At 42.1% G+C, this 23,638-nt stretch overlaps 1 protein-coding gene across 1 annotated transcript in view; it reads right to left on the reverse strand.

Annotated features, from left to right (window-relative positions):
- Positions 1–5,096: 5,096 nt before the first annotated feature.
- The window catches only part of LOC115194776 (low affinity immunoglobulin gamma Fc region receptor III-like), a 35,588-nt gene continuing 17,046 nt past the window's right edge, over positions 5,097–23,638 (reverse strand). Inside the window, exons 5-10 of the mRNA XM_029754706.1 lie at positions 19,133–19,354; positions 18,946–19,002; positions 17,558–17,629; positions 17,388–17,445; positions 16,808–16,850; positions 5,097–5,941 (exon numbers count right to left, since the gene is read on the reverse strand). Of these exons, the coding sequence (XP_029610566.1) occupies positions 16,847–16,850; positions 17,388–17,445; positions 17,558–17,629; positions 18,946–19,002; positions 19,133–19,354 (413 nt within the window). The 3' untranslated portion in view covers positions 5,097–5,941; positions 16,808–16,846. The remainder of the gene's footprint in view (positions 5,942–16,807; positions 16,851–17,387; positions 17,446–17,557; positions 17,630–18,945; positions 19,003–19,132; positions 19,355–23,638) is intronic.

Here is a 23,638-nt window from a genome sequence, read left to right on the forward strand (position 1 = left end):
ATCGGACAGTGTGGTTAGATTAACGAGAGTCTTGTCTTTAAAATGGTGTAAAAATAATCATATGTTAGAGAAATTGAAGTACTAGCATTTCTATGGTATTTGAATATCGCGCCACGGGATTCCACTGGCTATTGACTAGGGTGGGACGCAAACGTCCCACCTAGCCCAGAGAGGTTAATCAGGTCCCTACACAGGCTCAGAAGGATCATGTTATGGAGGGACAGTCCTTGCAGTTCTTCTGCCATTAAGTCTTGGAGGCCCAAAAACGTCCCAGCTTCAGATATAATGATGTCCAGATTCTTGGACTTCTTGGACACTTGTCCTGTGCAATTAATCACTGTGGATATAAATACTACAAACTCCACCGTCACAATAAGTGTATCCAGATCACTTGATTGAAGTAAAGCAACTAGTTGTGGTTCATTGTAACAAAACTAAACGGATGGCACTGTGATAGACTACATCCAGTTTGCTGAGTAGAGTGTTGGAGGCTATTTTGTAAATGACATCGCCAAAATCAAGGATCGGTAGGATAGTCAGTTTTACGAGGGTATGTTTGGCAGCATGAGTGAAGGATGCTTTGTTGCGAAATAGGAAGCCGATTCTAGATTTAATTTTGGATTGGAGATGCTTAATGTGAGTCTGGAAGGAGAGTTTACAGTCTAACCAGACACCTAGGTATTGAAGCTTGTTTGGAGGTTTGTTAACACAGTGTCCAAAGAAGGGCCAGATATATACAGAATGGTGTCGTCTGCGTAGATGTGGATCAGAGAATCACCAGCAGCAAGAGCGACATCATTGATATATGCAGAGAAAATAGTCGACCCAAGAATTGAACCCTTTGGCACCCCCATAGAGACAGCCAGAGGACCAGACAACAGCCCCAACGATTTGACACACTGAACTCTATCTGAGAAGAAGTTGGTGAAACAGGTGAGCTAGTCATTTGAGAAGCCAAGGCTATGAGTCTGCCAATAAGAATGCGGTGATTGACAGAGTCGAAAGCCTTGGCCAGGTCGATGAAGACGGCTGCACAGTACTGTCTTTTATTGATGGCGGTTATGATATGGTTTGGACCTTGAGCGTGGCTGAGGTGCACCCATGACCAGCTCGGAAACCGGATTGCATAGTGGAGGCGGTGCGGTGGGATTCGAAATGGTCGGTGATCTTTTTGTTAACTTGGCTTTTGAATATTTTAGAAAGGCAGGGCAGGATAGATATAGGTCTATAACAGTTTGGGTCTAGAGTGTCTCACCCATTGAAGAGGGGGATGACCGCGGCAGCTTTCCAATCTTTGGGGATCTCAGACGATACGAAAGAGGATGAACAGTCTAGTAATAGACTTCATCCACTTTCCCAACACCTCTTCACCATCCTCGTGACTTCAAAAGGGTTTCCCAAATAAACATCTTTATCCAAAAAAACATATTCCAACAGACTCATTTTACACAACAATTTTTGCCCTTTTTGTTCCATTGTTGGACTTCACTGTTGTCCACTTATCTTTCTAGTTAACTGTACTCGACGCGCCTTCAGCTTCAAACGACACTTCAGCTTCTGCCATCTCAGGGTCCTGCGGTGACAACGTTCTCCCCCTCTGTATGCTCCTTCCTCCAACAGGAATCTGTTCCAAAAACTTTGTAAATAACAAGGTTGCCAACAAACAACCCATACAATGTTGTATAGCAGCAGAATAAGATACCAGGCAGGGAGTGGGCTGTTTAATTACTTTTTTCACTGACAACATTTATTTAGAAAAATGTCTGTCCTCATTCTGGTCGCCTACAAGCAATTCTTGTTCGTTGGTTTAGTTATTATTTCTGGTGTGTCTGCATTTGCCGGTGAACTCTATTGCTTTGGTTAAAATGTAACTAAATGACTGCTAGCTCCAATATTCTATTAGCTAGGTGGCTTGTACACAACAGCCTACTCGTACTACAGAAACATACAATGTATTTTGCCAAGTTCTCTCTGTTAATCCTGTTGCCCAAATATAGCAGGTAACTTGTGTCTGTGTTGAAGATGTTGTTGAGTTCTATTTAATATATGCCTTGACCCATTTCAGTTAACCTCAAGATATTTCACTCACTACAGCTGCTTTTGAAGAACTTTCCAAGTGTTTGTGCTTTACATTCTGACTTTTGAAATGTCTCCTTGACTGGACATATTTAGTTAATAAAAAATAACAATATTTAAAGCATGCATCTGTTTTAAGGTTATTGGTTATTATTGTGTTTATGTTTGTGGTGTAGTTTCTCATGGTGTCCACTAGGTGGCATTACAGTTTCAATATTGTCACACCAGGTTTTCATGTAACAATGTTCCTTTTAAGTCCAGTGATGTAAATTACTTAACTAAAAATACTTTAAAGTACTACTTAAGTAGTTTTTTTGTGTATCTGTATTTATTTTTATAAAATGTATATTTTGACAACTTTCACTTTTGCTAAAATTCTAGATCACCTGTACTCCACACACAGAGACGCGTACAAAGCTCTCCCTCGCCCTCCATTTGGTAAATCTGACCACAACTCTATCCACCTGATTCCTGCTTACAAGCTAAAATTAAAGCAGGAAGCACCAGTGACTCGGTCTATTAAAAAAGTGGTCAGATGAAGCAGATGCTAAACTACAGGACTGTTTTGCTATCACAGACTGGAACATGTTCCGGGATTCTTCCGATGGCATTGAGGAGTACACCACATCAGTCACTGGCTTTATCAATAAGTGCATCGAGGACGTCGTCCCCACAGTAACTGTACGTACCTACCCCAACCAGAAGCCATGGATTACAGGCAACATTCACACTGAGCTAAAGGGTAGAGCTGCCGCTTTCAAGGTGCGGGACTCTAACCCGAAGCTTACAAGAAATCCCGCTATGCCCTGCGACGAACCATCACAGGAAAACAGTCAATACAGGGCTAAGATTGAATCATACTACACCGGCTCCGACGCTCGTCGGATGTGGCACGGCTTGCAAACTATTACATACTACAAAGGGAAACCCAGCCGCGAGCTGCCCAGTGACACGAGCCTACCAGACGAGCTACACCACTTCTATGCTCGTTTTGAGGCAAGCAACACTGAGGCATACATGAGAGCATCATCTGTTCTGGACGACTGTATGATCACGCTCTCCATAGCCGACGTGAGTAAGACCTTTAAACAGGTCAACATTCACAAGGCTGCGGGGCCAGACGGATTACCAGGACGTGTACTCCAAGCATGTGCTGACCAACTGGCAGGTGTCTTCACTGACATTGTCAACATGTCCCTGATTGAGTCTGTTATACCAACATGTTTCAAGCAGACCACCTTAGTCCCTGTGCCCAAGAACACAAAGGCAACCTGCCAAAATCACTACAGACCCGTAGCACTCAGGTCCGTAGCCATGAAGTGCTTTGAAAGGTTGGTAATGGCTCACATCAACACCATTATCCCAGAAACCCTAGACCCACTCCAATTTGCATACCGCCCCAACAGATCCACAGATGATGCAATCTCTATTGCACTCCACACTGCCCTTTCCCACCTGGACAAAAGGAACACTTATGTGAGAATGCTGTTCATTGACTACAGCTCAGCATTCAATACCATAGTATTCTCAAAGCTCATCACTAAGCTAAGGATCCTGGGACTAAACACCTTCTTCTGCAACTGGATCCTGGACTTCCTGACGGGCCGCCCCCAGGTAGTGAGGGTAGGTAGCAACACATCTGCCACGCTGATCCTCAACACTGGAGCTCCCCAGGGGTGCGTGCTCTGTCCCCTCCTGTAATCCCTGTTCACCCACGACTGCCTGGCCAGGCACGACTCCAACACCATCATTACGTTTGCAGACGACAAAACAGTGCTAGGCCTGACAACCGACAACGACGAGGCAGCCTATAGGGAGGAGGTCAGAGACCTGGTCGGGTGGTGTCAGAATAACAACCTATCCCTCAACGTAACCAAGACTAAGGAGATGATTGTGGACTAGAGGAAAAGGAGGACAGAGCACGCCCCCATTCTCATCGACGGGGCTGCAGTGGAGCAGGTTGAGAGCTTCAAGTTCCTTGGTGTCCACATCAACAACAAACTACAATTGTCCAAACACACCAAGACAGTCGTGAAGAGGGCACGACAAAGCCTATTCCCCCTCAGGAAATGAAAAATATTTGGCATGGGTCCTGAGATTCTCAAAAGGTTCTACAGCAGCAATATCGAGAGCATCCTGACTGGTTGCATTACTGCCTTGAACGGCAATTGCTCGGCCTCTGACCGCAAGGCACTACAAAGGGTAGTGCGTACGGCCCAGTACATCACTGGGGCTAAGCTGCCTGCCATCCAGGACCTCTACACCAGGCGGTGCCAGAGGAAGGCCCTAAAAATTGTCAAAGACCCCAGCCACCCCAGTCATAGACTGTTCTCTCTATTACCACATGGCAAGCAGTACCGGAGTGCAGAGTCTAGGACAAAAAGGCTTCTCAACAGTTTTTACCCCAATCTTTAAGACTCCTGAACATGTAATCAAATGGCTTCCCGGACTATTTGCATTGTGAGCGTAATGTCAAAAAAAGGCAATTCACGTGAGCACCACAATGCCTTCTACACCCATGCTCTACCAAGGTTTTCCAGCACACATCTTTGACCTACTACGGTAGTTATGTTGGTCTATTGTACTTCAAACAATGTGTTGGCAGGTTACTTAGGATTCAAACCTTCTCAGATGGTGCTAAAATCCACCAGACACTTTTAAACCCAGAGGCACAATATCGGCAGACTTCGGGGAATGCTTGTGAAACAGACCAATGAGTCCAGGCCGGGGTTTGGGGTTAGAGAAGTCACTGAGAGAAGTGAAACATTCTTCCTTAGTTGTTCATGTTCTAGAAATCTGAAGGCCCAACCTAGATTAGAGCCAATGTCTTCAGTAGTGGAACATGTTATTACTCCACTAGATTAGAGCCAATGTCTTCAGTAGTGGAACATGTTATTACTCCACTAGATTAGAGACAATGTCTTCAGTAGTGGAACATGTTATTACTCCACTAGAATAGAGACAATGTCTTCAGTAGTGGAACATGTTATCACTCTAAACTCATTAAAGTGACAAACTGACACATTTTAGGAAGCTTTATTTGACAAGTTAGTAACCATACAATGATGTTGCTCAAGGTAAACACACGCAATGACATTGTTGAAAAATAAAATGTTCAATTTCACATGAACAAGCAGAATTTAACAAAGCAGCTCAATATAAAACACATTGAAGCCTTTACATTATTCATCATGGACACTACAACTTTCCTTCTGTTAGTAGTAATGAAGCCTTTACATCATTCATCATGGACACTACAACTTTCCTTCTGTTAGTAGTAATGAAGCCTTTACATCATTCATCATGGACACTACAACTTTCCTTCTGTTAGTAGTAATGAAGCCTTTACATCATTCATCATGGACACTACAACTTTCCTTCTGTTAGTAGTAATGAAGCCTTTACAACTGATACTGTCAGCTGGTTACAGTCAGTGGTGTCTGTATGTTCTCATGATAAACTAACTCTTGTTGTTGATAGTTCCAGACAGTGGTGTCTGTATGTTCTCATGATAAACTAACTCTTGTTGTTGATAGTTCAAGTCAGTGGTGTCTGTATGTTCTCATGATAAACTGACTCTAACTCTGTTGATGGAGGTCAAGGCTGCAGCGTCTAAAGAGAAGTACATGGTAAACTGACTCTAACTCTGTTGTGGAAACTTCACACCTCTCTGTTGCTGATGCTGTTTATGGAGGTCAAGGCAGCAGCGTCTAAAGATAAGTGCGTTGGTGTGAAAAGGGAAGGGGGAGAGAGAAAATAAGAGAAATGAGAAGTAAAGAGATGGACTGACAGGGTTGTGGTTATTCACCGCTGCTGAAGAGAGCATATTTTTCCACCCACCATGACGTTCTGATGAACAGGGTCACTAGGTAAAGAGAGAGGAGAGAGAGATGAGTGAGAGACAGAGGAGCTGATCCAGTCTACTAGAGTGAAGACCATCAACACCACTGGAACATTTATACACCCCAACAGGTCTCAGTGTTTAATGTGTAGTTAGATACATTTATAGACCCCAACAGGTCTCAGTGTTTAATGTGTAGTTAGATACATTTATAGACCCCAACAGGTCTCAGTGTTTAATGTGTAGTTAGATACATTTATAGACCCCAACAGGTCTCAGTGTTTAATGTGTAGTTAGATACATTTATACACCCCAACAGGTCTCAGTGTTTAATGTGTAGTTAGATACATTTATACACCCCAAAAGTCTCAGTGTTTAATGTGTAGTTAGACACATTTATACACCCCAACATACAGTCCAATTATAATGACTGATTCAATCAGATGTTTGACTGGTCTTTTAAGTGTTTAGAACTCTGAATGTACATCATACAGAATACGTACAGTTGAAGTCGGAAGTTGACATACACCTTAGCCAACTACATTTAAACTTAGTTTTTCACAATTCCTGACATTTAATCCCAATAAAACGTTCCTGTCTTAGATCAGTTAGGATCACCACTTTATTTTAAGAATGTGAAATGTCAGAATAATAGTTGAGAGAATGATTTATTTCATATTTTATTTCTTTCATCACATTCCCAGTGTGTCAGAAGTTTACATACACTGAGTTATTATTTGGTTGTTTAAATTGTTTAACTTGGGTCAAACGTTTCAGGTAGCCTTCCACAAGCTTCCCACAATAAGTTGGGTGGATTTTCGACCATTCCTCTTGACAGAACTGGTGTAACTGAGTCAGGTTTGTAGGCCTCCTTGCTCGCACACACTTTTTCAGTTCTGCCTACACATTTTCTATAGGATTGATGGCAGGGCTTTGTGATGGCCACTCCAATACCTTGACTTTGTTGTCCTTAAGCCATTTTGCCACAACTTTGGACGTATGCTTGGGGTCATTGTCTATTTGGAAGACCCATTTGCGACCAAGCTTTAACTTCCTGACTGATGTCTTGAGATGTTTCTTCAATATATCCACCTAATTTTCCTCCTCATGATGCCATCTATTTTGTGAAGTGCACCAGTCACTCCTGCAGCAAAGCACCCTCATAACATGATGCTGCCACCCCTGTGTTTCATGGTTGGGATGGTGGTCGTTGGCTTGCAAGCCTCCCCTTTTCCTCCAGACAAAACGATGGTCATTTTGACCAAACAGTTCTATTTTTATTTCATCAGACCAGAGGACATTTCTCCAAATAGTACGATCTTTTTCCCCATGTGCAGTTGCAAACCATAGTCTGGCTTTTTTATGGCGGTTTTGGAGCAGTGGCTTTTTCCTTGCTGAGCGGCCTTTCAGGTTATATCGATATAGGTGTAACGCCCTGGCCATAGAGAGGGTTTTTTTGTTCTCTATTTTGGTTATGCCAGGGTGTTACATGGGTGGGCGTTCTATGTTTATTTTTCTATGTTGGTTTGTTTCTTTGGTTTGGCCGTGTGTGGCTCTCAATTAGGAACAGCTGTAGATCGTTGTTGCTGATTGAGAGTCATACATAGGCAGCCTGTTTTTCCTTTGGGGTTTGTGGGTGATTATTTTCTGTCTAGGTTTGTGTTAATCCTGACAGGACTGTTTGGTTGTCGTTTCTTTTCGTGTTTTGTTTGTAGTGTTCATTCGTTTATTAAAATCCTTTATGATGAACACATCCTCCGCTGCACCTTGGTCTCATTGCGACGACGGTCATTACAATAGGTCTCGTTTTACTGTGGATATAGATACTTTTGTACCTGTTTCCTCCAGCAACTTCACAAGGTCCTTTGCTGTTGTTCTGGGATTGATTTGCACTTTTCGCACCAAAGTACATTAATCTCTAGGAAACAGATTGTGTCTCCATCCTGAGCGGTATGATGGCTTCGTGGTCCCATTGTGTTTATACTTGCATACTATAGTTTGTAGAGATGAACGTGGTACGTTCAGGCATTTGGAAATTGCTCCCAAGGATGAACTAGACTTGTGGAGGTCTTCAATTCTGTTTCAGAGGTCTTGGCTGATGTATTTTTATTTTCTCATGATGTCAAGCAAGGAGGCACTGGGTTTGAAAGGTAGGCCTTGAAATACATGCACAGGTAATCATCCAATAGTGTATGTAAACTTCTGACCCACTGGAATTGTGATATAATTCATTGTAAGTGAAATAATCTGTCTGTAAACAATTGTTGGAAAAATTACTTGTGTCATGCACAAAGTAGATGTCCTAACGGACTTGCAAAACTATAGTTTGTTAACAAGAAATGTGTGGCGTGGTTGAAAAACGAGTTGTTTTAATGATTCCAAACTAAGTGTATGTAAACGTCCGACTTCAACTGTACGTTCCCATTCAGACTAAAATAGACCTGCTGCAACAGTTAGCAAAGGCAAGAAGAGGGAGGTACATGTCTGTGTGTGTGTGTGTGTGTGTGTGTGTGTGTGTGTGTGTGTGTGTGTGTGTGTGTGTGTGTGTGTGTGTGTGTCTGTGGGTCTCTCTCTGTGTGTGTGTGTGTGTGTGTGTGTGTGTTTTTGTTTTTGTTTGTTTGTTGGTTTGTTGGTTTTGGTTGGTTTGTTGGTTTTGGTTGGTTGGTTGGTTTTGGTTGGTTTTGGTTGGTTGGTTGGTTGGTTGGTTGGTTTGTTGGTTGGTTTGTTTGTTGGTTTGTTTTTGTGTGTTTTTGTGTGTGTTTTTGTGTGTGTTTTTGTGTGTGTGTTTCTCTGCATGTGTGTCCTGTGTGGCTCAGTTGGTAGAGACTGGTGCTTAGAAAAGTACAAAAATGTATCCGCTCACTTCTGTAAGTCTCTCTGGACAAGAGCATCTGCTAAATGACTCACTACTGTAAGTCTCTCTGGACAAGAGCATCTGCTAAATGACTCACTACTGTAAGTCTCTCTGGACAAGAGCGTCTGCTAAATGACTCACTACTGTAAGTCGCTAAATGACCAAAACATATAAAAATACATGTGAAATGTGTGACAGAGGGACATTGGTGTTTAACTATGGGTGATGTTGTTCACATAAAGCTACTACTAATGCTCTCAGCTGTAAGCATCATGTTATACTGTTTAAATGTCAGCCACCAGACCAGAGCATCATGTTATACTGTTTAAATGGAACCAGTTATTACCATTTGGCTCTACTGGCTTTCTACTGGGCCCACCCATAACCACAGCCATAAAATAGACCTGGTTATTACCAAGGGGCTTTCTACTGGGCCCACCCATAACCACAGCCATACTCTGGACCTGGTTATTACCAAGGGGCTTTCTACTGGGCCCACCCATAACCACAGCCATAAAATAGACCTGGTTATTACCAAGGGGCTTTCTACTGGGCCCACCCACAACCACAGCCATACTCTGGACCTGGTTATTACCAAGGGGCTTTCTACTGGGCCCACCCATAACCACAGCCATACTCTGGACCTGGTTATTACCAAGGGGCTTTCTACTGGGCCCACCCATAACCACAGCCATACTCTGGACCTGGTTATTACCAAGGGGCTTTCTACTGGGCCCACCCATAACCACAGCCATACTCTGGACCTCGTTATTACCAAGGGGCTTTCTATTGACATATCCTCTATTGTTGATGTTGCTTTCTCTGATCACCACTGGGGATTTTTTACTAGTTGCTTGCCAGTCCAAACGTTAATTAAATAAAAACATTGTAAATTTCGGGCAAACATTGGTGCCAGTAAAGGTGAGAAAGGACACATCCAAACAGATAATGACTGAGGAAACTAATAAATTAAAGAGAAATTGCAGAAAGGCAGAGCGGAAGTGGATGAAGTCAAAGTTGCAGGTCCATTATGATATTCTGAGAGAGCATCATATAACAAGGCCATTAGAAATGAGAGAGCATCATATATAACAAGGCCATTAGAAATGAGAGAGCATCATATATAACAAGGCCAATACAAACAATACAAACAAACATCTCCCTGGTAAGAAGAAGGGCAGGGGTGTATGCCTTATGATTAACAAGTCAAGTATTTTCACGACCGGATAAAAAACGTACCCGATTTAATCTGATTATTACTCCTGCCCAGAAACTAGAAAATGCATATAATTATTAGCTTTGGATAGAAAACACTCCAAAGTTTCTAAAACTGTTTGAATGGTGTCTGTGAGTATAACAGAACTCATTTGGCAGGCCAAAACCTGAGAAGATTCTGTACAGGAAGTACCCTGTCTGACCATTTCTTGCCCTTCTTGATTATGTCTATCCATTACAGAGGATCTCTGCTGTTACGTGACACTTCCTACGGCTCCCATGGGATCTCAGAAGGCGGCAAAAAGCTGAATCGTGGCTTTGCAGTCTCTGGCTGAAAAACAGTAGCGCGTTTGGATAGTGGCCAGTAACAGTACTATGAGACTCAGGCTCGTGCATGAGAGTAGAGCATGCTTTTATTTTCTCTCTCTTTGTACGTTTACACGCTTTCCCGGTCGGAATATTATCGCTTTTTTACGAGAAAAATTGCATAAAAATTGATTTTAAACAGCGGTTGACATGCTTCGAAGTACGGTAATGAAATATTTAGAAATCTTTTGTCACGAAATGCGCCATGCTCGTGACCCTTACTTACACTTCGGATAGTGTCTTGAACGCACGAACAAAACGCCGCTGTTGGAACATAACTATGGATTATTTGGGACCAAACCAACATTTGTTATTGAAGTAGAAGTCCTGGGAGTGCATTCTGACGAAGAACACCAAAGTTAATCAAACTTTTCTAATAGTAAATCGGAGTTTGGTGAGTGCTAAACTTGCTGGGTGTCTAAATAGCTAGCCCTGTGATGCCGGGCTATCTACTGAGAATATTGCAAAATGTGCTTTCACCGAAAAGCTATTTTAAAATCGGACATATCATGTGCATAGAGGAGTTCTGTATCTATAATTCTTAAAATAATTATGTTTTTTGTGAACGTTTATCGTGAGTAATTTAGTAAATTCACCGGAGGTTTGCGGGGGGTATGCTAGTTCTGAACGTCACATGCTAATGTAAAAAAGCTGGTTTTTGATATAAATATGAACTTGATTAAACAAAACATGCATGCATTGTATAACATAATGTCCTAGGGTTGTCATCTGATGAAGATCATCCAAGGTTAGTGCTGCATTTAGCTGTGGTTTTGTTTTTTGTGACATTATATGCTAGCTTGAAAAATGGGTGTCTGATTATTTCTGGCTGGGTACTCTGCTGACATAATCTAATGTTTTGCTTTCGCTGTAAAGCCTTTTTGAAATCGGACAGTGTGGTTAGATTAACGAGAGTCTTGTCTTTAAAATGCTGTAAAATAGTCATTTGTTTGAAAAATTGAAGTTTTCGGATTTTAGAGGAGTTTGTATTTCGCGCCACGCCCATCATTGGATATTGGAGCAGGTGTTCCGCTAGCGGAACATCTATATGTAAGAGGTTTACAGCAGAGGAAGCACCCCCCTATCCACATCGACGGGACAGTATAGGAGAAGGTGGAAAGTTTTAAGTTCCTCGGCGTACACATCACGGACAAACTGAAATGGTCAACCCACACAGACAGTGTGGTGAAGAAGGCGTAACAGCACCTCTTCAACCTCAGGAGGCTGATGAAATTTGGCTTGTCACCGAAAACACTCAAACTTTTATAGATTCACAATCAAGAGCATCCTGTTGGGCTGTATCTCCGCCTGATACGGCAACTGCTGCGCCCACAACCATAAGGCTCTCCAGAGGGTAGTGCGGTCTGCTCAACACATCACCGTTGGCAAACTAGCTGCCCTCCAGGACACCTACACCCCCCAGTGTCACAGGAAGGCCAAAAAGATCATAAAGGACAACAACCACCCGAGCCACTGCCTGTTCACCCCGCTATCATCCAGAAGGTATGGTCAGTACAGGTACATCAAAGCTGGAACCGAGAGACTGCAAAACAGCTTCTATCTCAAGGCCATCAGACTGTTAAACAGCCATCACTAACATTGAGTTGCTGCTGCTGACATACTGACTTAAATCTCTAGCCACTTTAATAATTAAAAATTGGATGTAATAAATGTATCGCTAGTCACTTTAAACTTTAATGTTAACATACCCTAATTTACTCATCTCATATGTATATACTGTACCCTATACCACCTACTGCATCTTGCCTATGCCGTTCGGCCATTGCTCATTCATATATTTTGATGTACATATTCTTATTCATTCCTTTATACTTGTGTATAAGATAGTTGTCTAGAAATTGTTAGATAACTTGTTAGATATTACTGCATGGTCGGAACCAGAAGCACAAGCTTTTCGCTACACTAGCATTAACACCTGCTAACTATGTGACCAATACCATTTGATTTGAACAAAAACAACATGCTATATCATTTATAACACAACATGCAACATCCTTCATAACGCAACATGCTACATCATTCATAACACAACATGCTACATCATTCATAACAAACACAACATGCTACATCATTCATAACAAACACAACATGCTACATCATTCATAACAAACACAACATGCTACATCATTCATAACACAACATGCTACATCATTCATAACTCAACATGCAACATCATTCATAACACAACATGCTATATAATTTATAACAAACCCAACATGCTACATCATTCCTAACACACACAACATGCTACATCATTCCTAACACACACAACATGCTACATCATTCATAACAAACCCAACATGCTACATCATTCATAACACACACAACATGCTACATCATTCATAACACACACAACATGCTACATCATTCATAACACACACAACATGCTACATCATTCATAACACACACGCTACATCATTCATAACACACATGCTACATCATTCATAACACACACAACATGCTACATCATTCATAACACACACAACATGCTACATCATTCATAACAAACACAACATGCTACATCATTCATAACAAACACAACATGCTACATCATTCATAACAAACACAACATGCTACATCATTCATAACAAACACAACATGCTACATCATTCATAACACACACAACATGCTACATCATTCATAACACACACAACATGCTACATCATTCATAACAAACACAACATGCTACATCATTCATAACAAACACAACATGCTACATCATTCATAACACACACAACATGCTACATCATAACAAACACAACATGCTACATCATTCATAACAAACACAACGCTACATCATTCATAACAAACACAACGCTACATCATTCCTAACAAACACAACGCTACATCATTCGAAACACAACATGCTACATCATTCGAAACACAACATGCTACATCATTCGAAACAAACACAACATGCTACATCATTCCTAACACAACATGCTACATCATTCCTAACAAACACAACATGCTACATCATTCCTAACAAACACAACATGCTACATCATTCCTAACAAACACAACATGCTACATCATTCCTAACAAACAACATGCTACATCATTCCTAACAAACACAACATGCTACATCATTCCTAACAAACACAACATGCTACATCATTCCTAACAAACACAACATGCTACATCATTCGAAACACAACATGATACATCATTATTAACACAACATGCTACATCATTCATAACAAACACAACATGCTACATCATTCATAACAAACACAACATGCTACATCATTCATAACACAACATGCTACATCATTCATAACACAATAGCACAGTTCCCGCTCAGCCCAGTCAAAACTGTTCGCCGCTCTGGCACCCCAATGGTGGAACAAGCTCCCTCACGACGCCAGGACAGCGGAGTCAATCACCACCTTCCGGAGACACCTGAAACCCCACCTCTTTTAGGAATACCTGGGATAGGATAAAGTAATCCTTCTAACCCCCCCCCCCCCTTTAAAAGATTTAGATGCACTATTGTAAAGTGGTTGTTCTACTGGATATTATTAGGTGAATGCACCAATTTGTAAGTCGCTCTGGATAAGAGCGTCTGCTAAATGACTTAAATGTAAATGTAAAATGTAGAACTGGAAGGAAAGGCGACCAAAGGAGAAATTGGCTTTGGGGGTGACCAGTGAGATATACCTGCTGGAGCGCGTGCTACGAGTGGGTGCTGCTATGGTGACCAGCGAGCTGAGATAAGGTGGGGCTTTACCTAGCAGAGACTTGTAGGTAACCTGTAGCCAGTGGGTTTGGCGACGAGTATGAAGTGAGGGCCAGCCAACGAGAGCATATAGGTCGCAGTGGTGGGTACTGTATGGGGCTTTGGTGACAAAACGGTTGGCACTGTGATAGGCTGCATCCAGTTTGTTGAGTAGAGTGTTGGAGGCTATTTTATAGATGATGTCGCCGAAGTCGAGGATCGGTAGGATGGTTAGTTTTACGAGGGTATGTTTGGCAGCATGAGTGAAGGATGCTTTGTTGCAAAATAGGAAGCTGATTCTAGATTTAATTTTGGATTGGAGATTCTTAATATGAGTCTGGAAGGAGAATTCACAGTCTAGCCAGACACCCAGGTATTTGTAGTTATCCACGTATTCTAAGTCAGAGCCGTCCAGAGTAGTGATGCTGGATGGGCGGGCAGGTGTGGGCAATGATCGGTTGAATAGCATGCATTTACTTTTATTTGCATTTAAGAGCAGTTGGAGGCCACGGAAGGAGAGTTGTATGGCATTGAAGCTTGTCTGGAGGTTAGTTAACACAGTGTCCAAAGAAGGGCCAGAAGTATACAGAATGGTGTCGTCTGCGTAGAGGTGGATCAGAGAATCAACAGTAGCAAGAGCGACATCATTGATATATGCAAAGAAAATGGTCAACCCGAGAATTGAACCCTGTGTCACCCGCATAGACTGCCAGAGGACCAGACAACTGCCCCAACGATTTGACACACTGAACTCTATCTGAGAAGTAGTTGGTGAACCAGGTGAGGCAATCATTTGAGAAACCAAGGCTGTTGAGTCTGCCAATAAGAATGTGGTGATAGACAGAGTCGAAAGCCTTAGCCAGGTCGATGAATACAACTGCACAGTAATGTCTCTTATCGATGGCGGTTATGATATCGTTAAGGACCTTGAGCGTGGCTGAGGTGCACCCATGACCGGCTCTGAAACCAGATTGCATAGCGGAGAAGGTACGGTGTGATTCAAAATGGTCGGTAATCTGTTTGTTAACTTGGCTTTCGAAGACCTTAGAGATGCAGGGTAGGATAGATATAGGTCTGTAGCAGTTTGGGTCTAGAGTGTCTCCCCCTTTGAAGAGGGGGATGACCGCAGCAGCTTTCCAATCTTTGGGAATCTCAGACGATACGAAAGAGAGGTAGATAATTTTAGAAAGTGAGGGTCCAGATTCTCTAGCTTGGCTGATTTGTAGGGGTCCAGATTTTGCAGCTCTTTCAGAACATCAGCTATCTGGATATGGGTGAAGGAGAAATGGTGGGGGCTTGTGCGGGTTGCTTTAGAGGGTGCCGGGCAGTTGACCAGGTAGGGGTAGCCAGGTGGAAATCATGGTCAGTCGTAGAGAAATGCTCATTGAAATTCTCAATTATAGTGGATTTATCGGTTGTAACAGTGTTTCCTAGCCTCAGAGCAGTGGGTAGCTGGGAGGAGGTGTTCTAATTCTTCATGGACTTTACAGTGTCCCAGAACTTTTTTGAGTTTGTACTGCAGGATGCACATTTCTGTTTAATTAAATCTACCTATAGTTGAAGTCGGACGTTTACATACAGCCAATTCCATTTAAACTCAGACCAGAGAACATATCTACAAAAAGTACGATCTTTTTTATGGCGGTTTTGGAGTGGTGGCTTCTTCCTTGCTGAGCGGCCTTTCAGGTTGTGTCGATATAGGACTCGTTTTACTGTGGATATAGTTTCCTCCAGCATCTTCACAAGGTCTTTGCTGTTGTTCTGGGATTGATTTGTACTTTTCACACCAAAGTATGTTAATCTCTAGGAGACAGAACGTGTCTCCTTCCTGAGCGGTATGACGGCTGCGTGGTCCCATGGTGTTTATACTTGCGTAATATTGTTTGTACAGATGAACGTGGTACTTCAGGCGTTTGGAAATTGCTCCCAAGGACGAACCAGATTTGTGGAGGTCTACAATTTTTTTCTGAGGTCTTGTCTGATTTCTTTGGTTTTCCCATGATGTCAAGCAAAGAGGCACTGAGTTTGAAGGTAGGCCTTGAAATACATCCACAGGTACACCTTCAATTGACTCAAATTATGTTAATTAGCCTATCAGAAGCTTCTAAAGCCAAAACATATTTTTCTGGAATTTTACAAGCTTTTCAAAGTAACAGTCAACTTAGTGTATGTAAACTTCTGACCCACTGGAATTGTGATACAGTGAATTATAAGTGAAATAATATGTCTGTAAACAATTATTGGAAAATTACTTGTGTCATGCACAAAGTAGATGTCCTAACTGACTTGCCAAAACTATAGTTTGTTAACAAGAAATTTGTGGAGTGGTTGAAAAACGAGTTTTAATGACTCCAACCTGAGTGTATGTAAACTTCTGATTTCAACAGTACCTACTACCTCAACTAACCGATGCCCCCACACATTGACTCTGTACAGGCATACCCCTATACATGCTAGTTACTAACAGATACAAGGCCTCGGTGTAAAAAGGAGACAGATCGTTTGGGTTAGGGTTGAAGTTAGATTTGAAGTTAGCGTTGAAGTTGAAGTTAGGGTTAGTGATACAGTGATCTGGACCTACCTCAGTCTGTACATTAGGGTTAGTGATACAGTGATCTGAACCTACCTCAGTCTGTACATTAGGGTTAGTGATACAGTGATATGGACCTACCTCAGTCTGTACATTAGGGTTAGTGATACAGTGATATGGACCTACCTCAGTCTGTACATTACTTCCCTGGGTCCAGATACAGCTCTACCTATAGGACACAGATTTAATTAGTTAAACTGGCAATATGTTATTTTTGGGGCGACCTGACAAAATTCACATAGAAATGTGTGTTATAGATCTGTAATTATACTTTAAAGCATGTCTAAGTAGCAATAGATCTGTTCTATGTGAGCTGTTTTGTTTTTGCATCTTTTAGAAACAGCTGAAACAACAACATTCTTGGTTATAGAATATATATTTCACAGTGGTTTTGATGGTACAATGATTCTCTACACAATGCACAGAAACTGATGAGTGTTGCTGAGCCCTCTGGCACAAAATGGCTGCCATGATCTCTACTTTTCATCATCATCATCATTGAGTCTGTCTGTCTGTCTGTCTGTCTGTCTGTCTGTCTGTCTGTCTGTCTGTCTGTCTGTCTGTCTGTCTGTCTGTCTGTCTGTCTGTACTGCTAAGTAGACAGGGTCTGGATCGACCTTCTGACCTGTATCTCTGTCTGTCTGTGTCTGTCTGTGTCTGTCTGTCTGTACTGCTAAGTAGACAGGGTCTGGATCGACCTTCTGACCTGTATCTCTGTCTGTCTGTCTTCACTGCTGAGTAGACAGGGTCTGGAACGACGTTCTCTGAAAGAAACATATAAACAGGTTACAACTAGTGACATGTTAAAACACTAAAAATATATTTTTTACTTCAGAAAGATGAGCGGAGTGTTGTTGGCCTCTCCCTTCTTCCTACCTCTCCTCCTGTTGTGTTGTCTCTTTGTGTGGTTGACGTCAGCATAGGTCACATCACTTGGACCAGATCCACCTGGAACAAAACACAGGACAGAGAAAGAGAGGATATTAACACAGACTGGACCAGATCCACCTGGAACGAAACACAGGAGAGAGAGAGGATATTAACACAGACTGGACCAGATCCACCTGGAACTAAACAGGACAGAGAGAGGATATAAACACAGACTGGATCAGATCCACCTGGAACTAAACACAGGAGAGAGAGAGAGGATATTAACACAGACTGGACCAGATCCACCTGGAACTAAACACAGGAGAGAGAGAGGATATTAACACAGACTGGACCAGATCCACCTGGAACTAAACACAGGAGAGAGAGAGGATATTAACACAGACTGGACCAGCTGAGAGAGGATAGTCTGAGTGTTGTACAGTATTACAGTACCTGTGGTGTTATAGTGTTATACATTATTACAGTACCTGTGGTGTTAGTGTTATACAGTATTACAGTACCTGTGGTGTTAGTGTTATACAGTATTACAGTACCTGTGGTGTTAGTGTTATACAGTATTACAGTACCTGTGGTGTTAGTGTTATACAGTACTACAGTACCTGTGGTGTTATAGTGTTATACAGTACTACAGTACCTGTGGTGTTATAGTGTTATACAGTACTACAGTACCTGTGGTGTTAGTGTTATACAGTATTACAGTACCTGTGGTATTATAGTGTTATACAGTACTACAGTACCTGTGGTGTTATAGTGTTATACAGTACTACAGTACCTACATTTACATTTTACATTTAAGTCATTTAGCAGACACTCTTATCCAGAGCGACTTACAAATTGGTGCATTCACCTTATGATATCCAGTGGAACAACCACTTTACAATAGTGCATCTAAATCTTTTAAGGGGGGGGGGGTTTAGAAGGATTACTTTATCCTATCCCAGGTATTCCTTGAAGAGGTGGGGTTTCAGGTGTCTCCGGAAGGTGGTGATTGACTCCGCTGTCCTGGCGTCGTGAGGGAGCTTGTTCCACCATTGGGGTGCCAGAGCAGCGAACAGTTTTGACTGGGCTGAGCGGGAACTGTGCTTCCTCAGAGGTAGGGGGGCCAGCAGGCCAGAGGTGGATGAACGCAGTGCCCTTGTTTGGGTGTAGGGCCTGATCAGAGCCTGAAGGTATGGAGGTGCCGTTCCCCTCACAGCTCCGTAGGCAAGCACCATGGTCTTGTAGCGGATGCGAGCTTCAACTGGAAGCCAGTGGAGAGAGCGGAGGAGCGGGGTGACGTGAGAGAACTTGGGAAGGTTGAACACCAGACGGGCTGCGGCGTTCTGGATAATAATAATATAATAATAATAATAATAATAATAATAATAATGTACCTGTGGTGTTGGAGGTCTTCACTGCAGAGTAGACTGGATCAGCTCCTGGAGACTTCTCTGGAGGAGACGAGACAATTGGTTAAAGACACTGTACTGTGTGTGTGTGTGTGTGTGTGTGTGTGTGTGTGTGTGTGTGTGTGTGTGTGTGTGTGTGTGTGTGTGTGTGTGTGTGACTGTGTGTGTACACCTCTCCTTCTCCTGGGTTCTGGGTCCTGTGTGATTCTAACGTTAGCATACGTAACATCTCTGGGTTCAGCTGCTACATGTTTGTTCCTCTTCTTGCAGAACAGGACCAGTAGAATGATCAGAGAGATGGAGAGAGCAGCCACCAACCCAGAGACAGACAGAGGGAGGAGGAGAGATGAGGGTAGGAGGGGGGTAGCAGAGGAGGACGAGGTAGAGCCCCCATCTTGAAAAACACCAGAGGAAACAACACAATAAATAGTTATAATCAATCTGACTAATATTATCTTAGACATACAGTACCAGTCAAAAGTTTGGACACACCTACTCATTCAAAGGTTTTTCTTTATTTTTACTATTTTCTACATTGTAGAATAATATTGAAGAGATCGAAACTATGTAATAAAACATATGGAATCATGTAGTAACCCCAAAAGTGTTAAACATATTAAAATATATTTTATATTTAAGATTGTTCAAAGGAGCCACCTTGATTACAGTTTTTTCACACTCTTGGCATTCTCTTAACCAGCTTCATAAGGTAATCACCTGGAATGCATTTCAATTAACAGGTGCGCCTTATTAAAAGTTAATTTGTGGAATGTCTCTTCATTGTGCGTTTGAGCCAATCAAGGTAGGGTTGGTATAGAGAAGATAGCCCTATTTGGTAAAAGACCAAGTCCATATTATGGCAAAAAAACAGCTCAAATAAGCAAAGAGAAACGACAGTCCATTATCACTTTAAGACATGAAGGTCAGGCAAATCTGGAATTTCTTCAAGAACATTGAAAGATTCTTCAAGTGCAGTCGCAAAAACCATCAAGCGCAATGATGAAACTGGCTCTCATGAGGACCACAACAGGAAAGAAAGACAGAGTTTCCTTTGCTGCAGAGGATAAGTTCATTAGTTACCAGCCTCAGAAATTGACAATTAACTGCACCTCAGATTGCATCCCAAATAAATGCTTCACAGAGGTCATCTCAACATCAACTGTTCAGAGGAGACAGAGTGAAACAAGCCTTCATGGTTGTATTGCTGCAAAGAAACCACTACTAAAGGACACCAATAAGAGGAAGAGGCTTGCTTGGACCAAAAAACACGAGCAATGGAAATTAGACTGGTGAAAATCTGTCCTTTGGTCTGATGAGTCCAAATTTGAGATTTTTGTGAGACGCAAATTAGTTGAACGGATGATCTCTGCATGTGTATTTCCCACCGTGAAGCATGGAGGAGGTGTTATGGTGTGGGGCTGCTTTGCTGGTGTGTCACCAGTCTATGATTTATTTAGAATTCAAGGCACACTTAACCAGCATGGCTACCACAGCATTCTGCAGTGATACGCCATCCCATCTGGTTTGGGCTTAGTGGGACTATCATTTGTTTTTCAACAGGACAATGACCCAACACACCTCCAGGCTGTGTAAGGGCTATTTGACCAAGACGGAGAGTGATGGAGTGCTACATCAGATGACCTGGCCTCCACAATCACCCAACCTCAACCCAAATGAGATGGTTTGGGATGAGTTGGAAGGAAAATCTGTCAAGAGTGAAGGAAAATCTGCCAAAAAGTGCCCAGCATGTGGGAACTCCTTCCCACATATTCCTCAAGAAGCTGGTTGAGAGAATGCCAAGAGTGTGCAAAGCTGTCATGAAGGCAAAGAGTGGCTACTTTGAAGAATCACAAGTATATCAAGTATATTTTGATTTGTTTAACACTTGTTTGGTTATTACATGATTCCATATGTGTCATTTCATAATTGTGAAAATACTTCCCCCCTATACCTTAAAAAGTTAAATGTAATGATTAAATAATTCTAACCTGAAACCTAACTTTAACCTGAAACCTAACTGTTAGTGATTATTACTTTATGTAGCATGTATAATGAATAATTAAAGTACTAAACGTAAGTCCCATAAGGTTTAGTAGAGACCTGTGAGGAAGAGAAATGTATGTATGTGTGTGCCTAAGAAAATACTGAGAACAATTAAGACTGTATTTGGCTCAACCTGGCTAGAACTGAGAAACTTATGATAGGACAGGGAGTACTTCTCAAGGTTCCTCTAATCTCGGGGGAAAGAAACGGACAGCGCTAGTGATAAACAGTGGGGAGAACTCTGGGGAGGGATACAACTCACCTATTGTTCATGTGTATGTATGTGCGTAGTATACCTAGTGTTCGTGTGTATGTATGTGCGTAAGGAAGAAGCAAGTTATAAAATGAATGTCTCTGTATTATGGACTTCAGAACGTTCTCATGAATAAACTGTACGAACCTTTTGCATAAGCTGAGTCTTTGCCTAATTATTATTAACCCAGTGTCTTACAAACCTTGGGGATTAGTCAAACCTTATTGATTGTTAGTTATTATCATTTGGATTGAACATTCTCAAGACAGGTAAGTAGTGTGGAAATCACTGTAATTGTGAAGGTGTAATCTTGGCAGTAGAAAACCTAAACAGTATATTTGACCTCTCATCTTCCTTATCAAATCAAAAAATATGAAGCAGGCAACCTAAGAAAATTAACAACAATGACAAATGGTTTGATGAAGAATGCAAAAGCCTAAGAAAGAAATTGAGAAACCTGTCCAACCAAAAACATAGAGACCCAGAAAACCTGAGCCTACACCTTCACTATGGTGAATCACTAAAACAATACAGAAACACACTACGGAAAAAGAAGGAAGAGCACGTCAGAAATCAGCTCATTGTTATTGAAGAATCCATAAAAATGGGAAAACTGTAAACTAACAACAACACGAAGAGTTCTGACCCCAACAACTACGATGGGATATGCATCAACACCAACCTTTGGAAAATCCTCTGCATTATCATTAACAGCAGACTTGTACATTTCCTCAGCAAAAACAATATCCTGAGCAAATGTCAAATTGGCTTTTTACCAAATAACCGTACGACAGAACAATATTCACCCTGCACACGCTAATTGACAAACAAACCAAAACAAATACAAAGTCTTCTCATGCTTTGTTGATTTCAAAAAAGCTTTTGACTCAATTTGGCAAAAGGGCCTGCTATACAAACTGATGAAAAGTGGTGTTGGGGGAAAAACATACGACATAAAATCCATGTACACAAACAACAAGTGTGCGGTTAAAATGGACAAAAAACATACATTTCTTTCCACTGGGCCATAGGGTGAGACAGGGATGCAGCTTAAGCCCCACCCTCTTCAACATACATATCAGTGAATTGGCAAGGGCACTAGAACAGTCTGCAGCACCCGGCCTCACCATACAAGAATCTGAAGTCAACTGTTTGTTGATGATCTGGTGGTCCTGTCCCCAACCAAGGAGGGCCTACAGCAGCACCTAGATCTTCTGTATTTATGCTGCAGTAGTTTATGTGTCGGGGGGCTAGGGTCAGCCTGTTACATCTGGAGTATTTCTCTTGTCTTATCCGGTGTCCTATGTGAATTTAAATATAGTCTCTTAAATTCTCTCTTTCTTTTTCTATCTCGGAGGACCTGAGCCATAGGACCATGCCTCAAGACTACCTGGCATGATGACTCCTTGCTGTCCCCAGTCCACCTGTCCGTGCTGCTGCTCCAGTGTCCAACTGTTCTGCCTGCGGCTATGGAACCCTGACCTGTTCACCGGACGTGCTACCTGTCCCAGACCTGCTGTCCCAGACCTGCTGGAACCCTGACCTGTTCACCGGACTTGCTACCTGTCACAGACCTGCTGTTTTCAATTCTCTAGAGACAGCAGGAGCGGTAGAGATACTCTCAAAGATCGGCTATGAAAAAAGCCAACTGACACTTACTCTTGAGTTCCTGACTTGTTGCACCCTCGACAACTACTGTGATTATTATTATTTGACCATGCTGGTCATTTATGAACATTTGAAGATCTTGGCCATGTTCTGTCATAATCTCCACCCCGGCACAGCCAGTGGAGGACTGGCCACCCCTCATAGCCTGGTTCCTCTCTAGGTTTCTTCCTAGGTTTTGGCCTTTCTAGGGAGGTTTTCCTAGCCACCGTGCTTCTACACCTGCATTGCTTGCTGTTTGGGGTTTTAGGCTGGGTTTCTGTACAGCACTTTGAGAGTATCAGCTGATGTAAGAAGCTCAGTAAGACAAAAATAATGGTGTTCCAAAAAAGGTCCAGTTCCCAGGACCACGAATACAAATTCCATCTAGACACCGTTGCACTAGAGCAGGTACTCCCAAACTGGGGTACGCACGCCTTTGAGCGCAAGGGAGGGGTAGCGGGAGCAGGTGTGACAGTCTTACTGTTATACAGACATCATACACACTCTCAATAAATCACATCCAATATCACACACATCAACCTAGTGAGACCTACTACACATATAGACACTGTCACTAAATCACATCCAATATTAAACACATCAACCTACTCAGATCTACTACACACATAATATACTGAATGTTCTATCATCTGTTTCATTGGCTCACAGCCAAACAGGCAAGGGAATAAAACAAATACTGCAATACAAATACAAATGTCGATCTTAATGTGCAAA

Source organism: Salmo trutta, chromosome 5 (assembly GCF_901001165.1).
Source record: "Salmo trutta chromosome 5, fSalTru1.1, whole genome shotgun sequence".
NCBI lineage: Eukaryota > Metazoa > Chordata > Actinopteri > Salmoniformes > Salmonidae > Salmo > Salmo trutta.